Source organism: Equus caballus, chromosome 15 (genome assembly GCF_041296265.1).
Source record: "Equus caballus isolate H_3958 breed thoroughbred chromosome 15, TB-T2T, whole genome shotgun sequence".
In the NCBI taxonomy this organism is placed as follows: domain Eukaryota; kingdom Metazoa; phylum Chordata; class Mammalia; order Perissodactyla; family Equidae; genus Equus; species Equus caballus.
The window spans coordinates 11,873,817-11,885,612 of NC_091698.1; the positions used below are offsets into that span (position 1 = coordinate 11,873,817).

Below are 11,796 nucleotides of genomic sequence, written 5' to 3' on the forward strand. Positions count from 1 at the left end.
AAAAAAAAAAAACAAAACTAAAACAACAAAAGGAAAAAATGAATAAGACAGTGCCATAAAGCAATGTATAAAGTTATATACATGCTAGAGAAGCAGAGACAGGAAACGCTATTTGGAAGAGCTTGAGCAGAGTTACAAAAGCTAAAATGAGCATGTATATAGATGTGCAAGTAAAGAGTCTTCTTTAACTGCAGCATTCAGAATCTAGAAGAGGATGACTTTGTGTAAGTGGAACTTGACAATGAGGATTCATGCAATATTTCAGAACAGATGAACCAAATGATAATACCTGATTTCAGGAAATCTTGATTTGACATTATTGTGTACAGAAGACTTAAGAAAGAAATAAAGCTCCTCAACATGAGCTGATAGGCTACACCAATTGTAGAGGTAAGTTTTAGGTAAAAATATGAAAAAAATCTCTGAAGAGTGATAAACATTTATTGATACTAGAACTCTACAATATATAGGTTTACATAAATTTTCTATGCATGCATATTGAATATAACATCTGATTTTAATGATATCTAAGTTTGTGAAGGGCAGTAAAACATACTTATCCTAATGAAGTCAAAATAGAAATCTTGTTTGTTAAATAATTCAAATGGTTTCTTAGAAAATGCTTTGGACACAAATGTTTGCATATTCACATTTTAATCTCTGGATCAGAAAATAAGGTTTATTTCTCCCAAAATAGATAAGTTCAGTTCTTCATTTAAGAGCTGTAAAATTTTAAATAATACACAGTATAACTAAAATAATAAGTTAAAAAGAACATATAATTTTATACTTAACCACTTACTTTTGTGTCGAACTGTAGGAAAAATCATATTAATGCCCCATGGAAAATTCTAATCAAACATTAACTGATTTTATTTTATTGGGGTTGTTTCCACCATCAAACGTTGGCCTGTTCTTCTTCATTCTCATTGTTCTCATTTTCCTAATGGCTCTGTTTGGCAACCTGTCCATGATCCTTCTCATCTTCCTGGACACTCATCTCCACACACCCATGTATTTTTTACTTAGTCAGCTCTCCATCATTGACTTGAATTACATCTCCACCATTGTCCCAAAAATGGTTTCTAATTTTCTCTTTGGAAACAAATCTATCTCCTTCATTGGATGTGGGGTTCAGAGCTTCTTTTTCTTGACTTTAGGAGGTGCAGAAGCACTGCTCTTGACATCTATGGCTTATGATCGTTATGTGGCTATTTGCTTTCCTCTCCACTATCCCATTCATATGAGCAAAAGAGTGTGTGTGCTGATGATAACAGGATCTTGGATAATGGGCTCTATCAACTCCTGTGCCCACACTGCATATGCCCTCCAAATCTCCTACTGTCAATCCAGGGCCATCAACCATTTCTTCTGCGATGTCCCAGCCATGTTGACTCTGGCCTGCATGGATACCTGGGTCTATGAGTACACAGTGTTTGTGAGTACCGCCCTCTTCCTTGTGTTGCCTTTCATTGGCATTGCATGCTCCTATGGCCAGGTTCTCCTTGCTGTCTACCGCATGCACTCAGCAGAAGGGAAGAAGAAGGCCTATTCCACCTGCACCACCCACCTCACTGTGGTGACTTTCTATTATGCTCCATTTGCTTACACTTATCTACGTCCAAGATCCCTCAGATCTCCAACAGAGGACAAGGTTCTGGCTGTCTTCTACACCATCCTGACCCCAATGCTCAACCCCATCATCTACAGCCTGAGAAACAAGGAGGTGATGGGGGCTCTAAGAAGAATGATTCAGAGAATCTTTGCTGTGAAAATGTAGACAGAGCTTTTTGCATGTGTACCCAGGACTTGGATATAAGTTCATTCATAAGTGTACAGTAATTAAAATATTATTTTATGCTTAGAGTGCAAGAACTAAAATTAACCTAGAGAAGAATAAAATCATTTAGGTCTAGACAAAATTATCTTGTAAATATACATACATATGAATATATGTAGAGATATATGAAACTCTAAGCTTTATCCTTTTTTCTTCATGGTGTTTTTCCCATCAATTTCAATTTAACTTTCAAATTCATTTATTTTTTACTGATATGATGTTGATGATAATCATTGTCATGTAGAAAGGAAAATAGAAACTAACTGAAGTTGTCATTCAGCATGGCAGTTCTAGTATTTTCAAATGTATCTAAAAGAAAAGCAAATGTTTCCTGAATGTCAGGATTTAATTGAAATTCAGAAGACTTCTTGTTATTCTCATAGTAGACCCATAATTTACCTGTACCAGTTACTCTTTCCTTTAATTTAGAGAAACTTATCATTACGGGTATTTAGCTGAGACTTCAAGACTTCATCAGGGATTCAGAATTCCTTATACCACTCTGAATGGAATATGACAGGTTCATGTCTCTGTTAGGGTGATGAATGCTAAGGAAGTCATTTAATTTCAGGTATACCTCAGGGTCAACAATAAAAACTTGGAGGTGCTAACAGATGTCAGGGAAATTGTGAAGCTAATTATAAAATGAGTGGGTCAAAGGGTTAGTCAAATTAGTGGGAATTAATTAGTCAAGGACATTCCCACACCCATCCCTGACATTGTGCACACGCTAAGTACATCCTAAGGAATGTAAAGAGCAAATTCAACTGAATAAAATTTAAGGGTTATCTCGGTTTTATTGAATGAATCAGGCAGCATCCTGTCTAACAAACAGAAAGGAGTTGTGAAGAGCTTTACAAAATGAAAACACTCTTACAGGCAGACGGAAGTGGGACGAGAAAGTTATTCTTGAGAAGAGTTGACTGTTTCAGGCAAGGCCACTTTCCCTTGGAGGATGGCAGGCGTCCAGTAGGTGGGTTACTTCACTGGTGCTGACCAGATAATTCCGGGTTGACTGGTTTGAGACTCTACCCCTGAAGAAGTTTGAAACTGTAATTGGGTTAGGTCTTAAGTCTCCGTTTTGCGATTTGGGCTTAGCACAAGGGACTCCATTCTGGATCTGTTCTTTCATTTTTAACAGTAGCCACTGCTAGTCTTAGCATCAGATGATATTTCTCAGATGAGATTTTTTTCTCCACTACTGCATCTCATAGATCTACTGAAATATGTTGAGAGAAGCCAACATCAATGGACCAATTTTAGTCATTGATATTATGGCTCAGTCACTAAGATAAATAGATCCTACCATTACATCCAATAAAAATCCATTGGCTCAAGTAAACTTCCTGGGTGAAGTGCTGTCACTGCCCACCAGTGATAAGTGCAGAAATACTCTTTACCCTCTCAAGTGTGGCAGGGAGGGGGAGGGTCATCTTCCACAGAATTTCAAGGGCACAGAGCAAAATGAAAATATGAAGCCTCTTGTTCCAAAAGCAGGAAAGACTACCATTACTGGTGCTAAAATATAAAATGTTTCCCTTCAAAACTAGTTTATTAGCTATAAAGTGAAATATAAATTCCAAACAATATTGTCTCATAATTTCATATATAATAAATAGTAATACTTTATTATGTAATGTTTATATTGATCATAAGGTTTTCTGGCTCACTTTTCTCTAAATTTATTTTCACCAAAATTTATATTTTTAGGAACTTCATTTATTATCAACATAATTGAAAATATTGCCAGTCACTGGTGGCAAATGCTAAGTTGCAACTAATTTTTTGTGAGTTTTAATTTTGAGAAGAATATGCTTAAGTTACTGCTTAAGTTATTAGGAGTGTTGGTGGGTGGTGAAAATTTGGACTGAATTTCTGATATCTTATATCAAAATATAAATTATAGTACAGGTAGAGCTAATGAGTCTCAAGGAGAAATTTTTTCTCAAAAAGATTTCTCTTATGAATAAATTTAACCTATCAATTCATATAAATCAATTTCATGTAAATCTGACTTTAATTTTAAATATAAATTTAATAAATGGCATTTTAACAATTCCTCTCAAATTTCTGGTAATTTGTGGACTTTGTATAAGAAAGCAGTTGGCTTCATGTTTCAAATACTTATTTATTCATTTTAACATTTATTTTCAATTGCAAGTTAAATTGCTATTATTTTTATCCTTTTTGTTAATAATTGATTTCTGAAACTTCGTATGAAAAGTGTTCTATTCCATCTATAATGTTTCATATTAAATTTCAAATCTTCAAATTATCTTTAAATTTTATTTCTATTTCTAAGCCTGAGGATATTTGTTTTGCAGTGCTGCAGTAGTTTTGAAAACTAGATTCTGGACTCATGATTTATAATAATTCCCTGATATGCTTTATTGAAGTGACCATGTGTACACTTTTATTTAAAATAATTTACTGGCAAAGTTTGCTTTCTAAGCTCCTAGCGTTTCCTGTTGTGGTACTTAGGTGAGATAGTCAAGAATTTTTTAGATGACACAGGCATGGGCTCTGGGACTGATGGATAAGTCAGCCTGTACCCACATCATGGGCCATTGCTGCTGCCAGGCAGAGATTCTGCTTTTTAGTGGGCAGTGGCCACTTCCACTATTGTTGCTCCATCTGCAGCTGCTGTTGACATTACTGCCACCAATTTAGCTCCAGATACTAGTCCAGCCAGTCCCTTGTGGTCCTGTGTGTTTGAATAATGATATGTGTGTGCACCTGGGGAGTCCAGGCCAACTGCTCCATGTGCATGTTGCCTGAGCCCACATGTGCAGGTGATGTTGCTGGACCAAAACTGCATGCTAATACTGCCATCTAGCCTAGCTCCTCTGCTCACCTGCCTAGTCAGAAATAAAATTATTAAGAATTTTAAGATTTCAACAACAAAGTATTAAACCAAGCAAGGAGTCATTCTGAGTGTGTGACTCCATGCAAGCACACGGCCCACATGCCCATGAGGTCAGCCCTGAGAAGAGTAAAATAAATGAGTAGGAAGGAAATGGTGTCATCCAAACCAGAAACATGATGACAATGTCTGCTGTGTTTGTTAGCTGTTATCATTAGAAATCATCTGAGGGAGTGTGGAATTGAACAGAGATGCCCATTTCAGACTTATCCATTTCTGGTAGTGAAAATGGACATAATAAAGAGATCTGTATCTATTTTTGGCCCTGGCACCCCATGCCCTAGGGGAAACCATGCCATATCTTTGGACGTAGTTTGCTGAAAAGTAAGATGCAGGCTTTTGCCTTATAGTGTTCAGTAAATAGTGTAGGAGAGGGAAATAATTTTTCCTCTACCCTTCTAGATTTTTGGCTAAAGGCGCCTCCTTTAATAAAAGACAGATTAACAGGGAAAAAAAGCCACCCAAGTTTCACAACATGTATACCTCCTACCTACATGGGAGACACCCAGGAAAACCAGCTCCCTGAAATGGCCCAATTTTCACCTTAAACACCAACTTCAGCTAAAGACAAAATTGTGGGGGAAGGGAGGAGCAGTCATTGGAGGTTACCAGGAAAGGCACAGTAAACCAGGGTATGTAGTGATACAGGCTTAAGTTGCTGCCCTCCCCATTGATAAGACTTTCTAGAGATTTGGTCATTCTCCACTTCCTGGTACAGGGAAGGAAATACCCTTACAGATGAAAATTTCCCTGACAAATTTAAATGTCTCTTACAAAAAGGTAACTTCTACTCCAGTTTTCAGAAATTTTCCTATGTCTGTTGATTCTTAAAAATAACCACCATAAAATAACTTTTATGGCAAAGAGGCATATTTGGGGATGGCAAATTTTACTCTGCTTTAATGAATGGCATCATTGAGGTCCCCTTTAATGGCATTCCTACAAAAGCAAGAATAATTCAATTTTTCATGCCAACAACTCTGAAAATGGGGATAAAGAGACCATCAGCAAATACTGAGAACTGCAAGCTATCATAAATGACCTTCCTAAAATCTTTCCAGTAGTCTTATGGCTCAGGAAAGCAGGAAGCTAATTTCCACTGATATTGTGTCTGCACCCATAGACATTTCTTTCTCCAAAAAGCTCTTAACATTAGGAAGAGCAGTATGGAAAGAAGACAAATTCTTCAAATATTCTACCATCTTATCCATTGTTTATGAGATAATTTTGATAATTCAGATAATTTTGAAATTTGGGCAATGATGCCTCTGAGGCTTAGAACTACCCTAGTTTTTGGTCTCTCACAGGATCCCTGCTCCCTTTTCATTACATCTCCTTTTAGCCATTTTTATTATCATCCAGCTATTAACCAGTAATTATTATCTTGCACTTCTCATTCATTCTTTAATTGTTTCATGGTAAGAAGATGACATTTTTAAAGCACATCATCTCTATTTGGATGCTTTTATGATGCACAAAGTGTTCCTTTAGTGTTTTCTTATATAGTAAATTATCTAAGTTTGATTTACAGAAAGGGAAATGAATATTTCCTTTTCCCTTCTTGTTTCGAGGGATGAGTATCTTTCTCACAACAAAGTGCAGGTCAATTGTGTGATAATATAAAATAAAGTAATAAATTATTTCTTATAAAAATTAGCTCCACCCCCACTACTCATTTAGTCGCATTTATAATCTGGAGAAGAAAAGAAAGTTTCTGCTTGGACCAATGACTTATTAGTCATTAAATACTTACTGAGTACTTATACCTTTTTTGTATGCCTCACACAAATTTGGGGCCAATTTGACATGTGGCCCTTATCCTCAATCCTTTTGTCTCATTTCCACAAAGACAAACTGTCATGAAAACCTCTTAATTTTGTCTCCTACGTATTTTGAAATACATTTTTCCTCCTCAATCCTTGTAATAATTGCCCTTAATTTCCATCATGTTTTCTATATGTCTAAACTGGCATTTGCAGTCTGAGTCTATCAGCCAGGGTTCTAAATGGAAAGAAAAAGAAAAAAATGTATCCCAACTGGAACAAAAAAGAACTATATTAAACTATATTAAAACTATATAACTATATTAAACTAACCATATTAAACTATATAGCTATATTAAAAGAGATTCCGTGGCTTACAAAATCTTCAGAAACACAGAAGAATTACGCTTGGTGCATGCGTACAATAAACAATACCAACTAAGTGTCTCAAAATGAATTACATGAAGATCACACCTACGAAAAAGTGAAGATAAAGGGTGCTATCTCCCCACTGAATTGTATCAGATTAAGAGACCTCAAGCCCCTATGCATGGCTTTAAGGAATCCAGTTTGAGTTGATTTTTGTGCATGGTGTAGGACAATGGTCTACTTTCATTCTTTTGCATGTGGCTGTCCAGTTTTCCCAAAACCATTTATTGAAGAGACTCTCCTTTCCCCATTGTCTGTTCTTGGCTTCCTTGTTGAAAATTAGCTGTCCATAGATATGTGGGTTTATTTCCGGGCTCTCAATTCTGTTCCCTTGGTCTCTGTGGGGGTTTTTCTGACACTACCATGCTCATTTGGTTACTATAGCTTTGTAGTATGTTTTAAAATCAGGGAGTGTGGTACCTCCAGCTTTGTCCTTTGTTCTCAGGAGCCCTTTGTCTATTCGAGATCTTTCCTTGTTCCATATAAGTTTTAGGATTATTTGTTCTATTTCTGTGAAAAATGTTGTTGGAACTTTGAGAGGGATTTCATTGAATCTTTCAATTCTTTTCCATTGATCTGTGTGTCTGCTTTTGTACCAGTACCATGCTGTTTGATTACTATAGCTTTTTATATTTTGAAGTCAGAGATTACATGCATCTAGATTTCTCCTTTTTTCTCAGGATTGCTTCAGCTATTCAGAGTCCTTTGTCGCCCCTTGTGAATTTTAGAATTCTTTGTTCTCTTTCCATGAAGAATGTCATTGGGATTGTATTGAATCTGTACAATCGTTTAAGTAGTATGGATATTTTAACTTTGTTTATTCTTCCAATCCATGTGCATGGAATACCATTACATTTATTTGTGTCATCATCAATTTTTTTCAATAATGTCTTATAGTTTTCATTGTATAGGTATTTCACTTCCTTGGTTAAATTTATTGCTAGATATTTTATTCTTTTTTTGCGATTGTAAATGGGATTGTATTCTTGAGTTGTCTTTCTGTAAATTCATTATTAGAATATAGAAAGACAATTGAATTTTGCAAGTTGATTTTGTACCCTGCAACTTTGCTGTAGTTGTTGATTATTTATAATAGTTTTCCAATGGATTCTTTACTGTTTTCTGTATATAAAATCATGCCATCTGCAAACAACAAGAATTTCACTTCTTCCTTGCCAATTGGCCATCGTTTACTTCTATTTCTTGCCTAATTGCTTTTGTCAAAACTTCTAGCACTATACTGAATAAGAGTGATGAGAGTGGGCACATTTGTCTTGTTCCTGTTCTCAGAGGGATGGCTTTCAGTGTTTTCTCATTGAGTATGATGTTTGCTGTAGGTTTGTCACAAATGGTCTTCATTATGTTGAGATATGTTCCTTCTATACACATTTTTTTGAGAGTTTTTCATAAATGGTGTGGGATCTTGTCAATTTTTTTCTCTACATCTATTGAGATGATCATGTGGTTTTTATTCCTTATTTTGTTAATGTGGGGTATCACATTGATGGATTTGCAGATGTTGAGCTATCCCTGTATCCTGTATCCCTGGTATAAATCCCACTTGATCATGGTGTATGATCATTTTAATGTACTGCTGTATTAGATTTGCCAATATTACGTTGAGGATTTATGCATCTATATTTGTCAGCTATATTGGTCTGTAATTTTCCTTCTTTGTGTTGTCCTTGTCTGGCTTTGGCATCAGGGTAATGTTGGCATCATAAAATGTGTTAGGAAGTATTCCAGTTTCTTCAATTTTATGGAATTGTTTGAGAAGTTTAGGCAATAAATCTTCTTTGAATGTTTGGTCAAATTCTCCAGAGAAACCATTTAGTCCTGGACTTGTATTTTTTGGAAAGCTTTTTATTATTATTTCAATCTCTTTACTTGGAAGTGGTTTATTCAGATTCTCTATTTCTTCTTTATTCAGTTTTGGAAGGTTCTATGACTCTAAGAATTTATCCATTTCTTCTACATTGTCCAATTTGCTGGCATATAGTTTTTCATACTATTCTCTTATAATCCTTTGTATTTCTGTGGTATCTTTTGTAATTTCTCCTCTTTCACTTCTAATTTTATTTGTTTATGCCTTTTGTCTCCTTTTTTTTGTAAGTCTGGCTAAGAGTTTGTCAATTCCTTTTCTCTTCTTAACGAACCACCTTTTAGTTTCACTAATCCTTTCTACTGTTTTTTGTTGTTGTTGTTGTTGTTTCTATTTCATTTATTTTTGTCTAATTTTTATTATTTCCCTCATTCTTCTGACTGTTGACTTTGTTTAATCTTTATTCTAGTTCTTTTAGGTGTAGTGTAAGATTGCTTTTTTCAAATTTTTCTTGTTTGTTAAGATTGGCCTATATTGCTATGAATTTCCCACTTCTGCTACATTCCATATGAGTTGATATGGTGTGTTTTGATTTTCATTTGTCTCCAGATATTTTTTATTTCTCCTTTAATTTCTTCATTGATCCATTGGTTGTTCAGTATTGTACTGTCTAGTCTCCACATATTTGTCACTTTCACATCTTTTTTCTTGTTGATTTCTACTTTCATAGCATTATGACCAGAAAAGATGCTTGATATGATTTCAATCTTCTTAAATTTATTGAGGCTTGCCTTGTTTCCCAAAATGTGGTCTGTCTTTGAGAATGTCCCCTGTGCACTTGAGAAGAATGTGTATTCTGCTGTTTTCGGATGGAGTGCTCTCTATATATCTATTAAGTCCATCTGATCTAGTTTTTCACTGAATGCCACTATATCCTTGTTGACTCTCTGTCTGGACAATCTATCTATTGATGTTAAGTGAGTTGTTGAGGTCCTCTGCTATTATTGTCTTGCTGTTAATATCTCCTTTTAGGTCTGTTAACAATTGCTTTATGTACTTTGGTCCTCCTGTCTTAGGTGCAAGTGTAACTGTGATGCACTCTTGGAGGAGTGTCCCTTTTATCATTTTATACTGCCCCTCTTTGTCTCTCATTGCCTTTTTTACCTTAAAGTCCACTTTGTCTGATATAAATATGACAACATCTGATTTTCTTTGTTTACCATTAGCTTGGAGTATCATCTTCCATCCCTTCACTCTGAACCTGCGTTTGTCTTTAGAGCTGAGATGTGTTTCCTGGAGGTAGCATACTGTTGGTTCTAGTTTTTAAATCCATCCAGCCACTCAATGTCTTTTGAGTGGACAATTCAATCCATCTACATTTAGAGTGATTATTGATATACGAGGGCTGAATGCCTCTATTTTTCACTTCTTTTCTGGTTGTTCTGTTTCCCTTGCTTCTCCTCCCATGTATTTCTCACTGCCAATTCTGTTTGGTGGTTCTTTATGATGGTTTTCTCAGTTTTCTCTTTACTTATGATTTGTGTGTCTGTTCTGACTTTCTGTTTAGTGGTTACAATGAGGTTTTTATTAAAGATGTAATAATGAGATAGTCCGTTTTCTGATAGCCTCCTATTTCCATAGTCTAACCGATTCCATCCCTAGCTTCTTCCCTGTCTAAATTATTACTGTCATTACTTATTCCATTTTGTGTCATGAGTTTGTGATTAAAATGAAGTGATTACAGATACTTTTTATCTTTTCTTTCCGTTTATCTTTAATGTTATAATTAAATGTTTGCTAACCTGTTCTGGTTGAGAACTGCTATTTTCTGGTTTTGTCTGTGTATTTATCTCCTTGCTCAAGGCTGTGTAAATCCTTTATTTTTTCAGGCATGTGGTCCTTCTTGCTCATTTCTTGTGGTGGGGGGCGGTCTTGTGGTGATGAACTCCCTCAGCTTTTGCTTATCTTGGAAATGTTTTATTTCTCCATTATATCTGAGGGATATTTTTGCAATGTAGAGGATTCTTGGCTGAAAGTTTTTGTCTTTCAGAATTTTTAATATATCATTCCACTCTCTCCTAGCCTGTAAATTTTCTGCTGAGAAATCTGCTGAAAGCAACATGGGGGTTATTTTGCAGGTGATTTTCTTATGCCTTGCTGCCCCTAATATTTTTTATTTCTCACTGACTTTTGCCAGCTTTCCTAATATATGCCTTGGAGAAGTTCTTTTAACATTTATGCAATAAGGAGTTGTATCAGCTTCACTCACTTGTAATTCCAGATCCCTCCCCAGATTTGGGATGTTCTCAGCTATTATTGTTTTTTTAAAAGTTTTTACATTTTATTTACTTTTTTGAAGAAGATTAGCACTGAGCTAACATCTACCACGAATCCTCCTCTTTTTGCTGAGGAAGACAGGCCCTGAGCTAACATCCATGCCCATCTTCCTCTACTTTATATGTGGGATGCCTGCCACAGCATGACTTTCCCAGTGGTGCGTAGGTCTGCACCCAGGATCCAAATCAGCAAACCCCGGGCTGCCAAAGTGGAATGTGTGAACTTAATTGCTGTGCCATTGGGCTGACCCACTCAGCTACTTTTTTTTGAACAAGCTCTCTACTCCTTTCTCCTACACTTCTCACTCTTGAATATCTATAATCCTTATGTTGCATTTCCTAATTGAGTGAGATATTTTTTGGAGAATTTCTTCTTTTCTTTTCAGTATTTGTTCCTTCCCTTCCTCCATCTGAAGCATTTCTATATGACGATGCTCTAAATTACTAATTCTATCCTCCACAATGTCAGCTCTGTTATTTAAGGATTCCAGATTTTTCTTTATCTCGTTCATTGTGTATCTTTTCAGTTTCGATCTCTTTTGTCAAGAATTACTTCTGTCCATTAATTTTATCCCTGATTTCATTGAACTGCCATTCTGAGTTTTCTTGTAACTGAGTTTTTCTATGATAGCTATTTTGAATTCTCTGTCATTTAGATTGTAAATTTCTGTGACTTCCTGACT

At 35.6% G+C, this 11,796-nt stretch overlaps 1 protein-coding gene across 1 annotated transcript; it reads left to right on the top strand.

The window, feature by feature from the left end:
- The first annotated feature begins 841 nt into the window (after window positions 1-841).
- On the top strand, window positions 842-1,780 carry LOC138917732 (olfactory receptor 2L5). Its single transcript, XM_070235926.1, has one exon. The coding sequence runs from the start codon at window positions 842-844 to the stop codon at window positions 1,778-1,780; it is 939 nt and encodes a 312-aa protein (XP_070092027.1).
- Window positions 1,781-11,796: the final 10,016 nt, after the last annotated feature.

Excerpts from the sequence above, each read along its gene's own strand:
- LOC138917732 (XM_070235926.1), top strand. The coding sequence starts at position 842 with ATGGAAAATTCTAATCAAACATTAACTGATTTTATTTTATTGGGGTTG.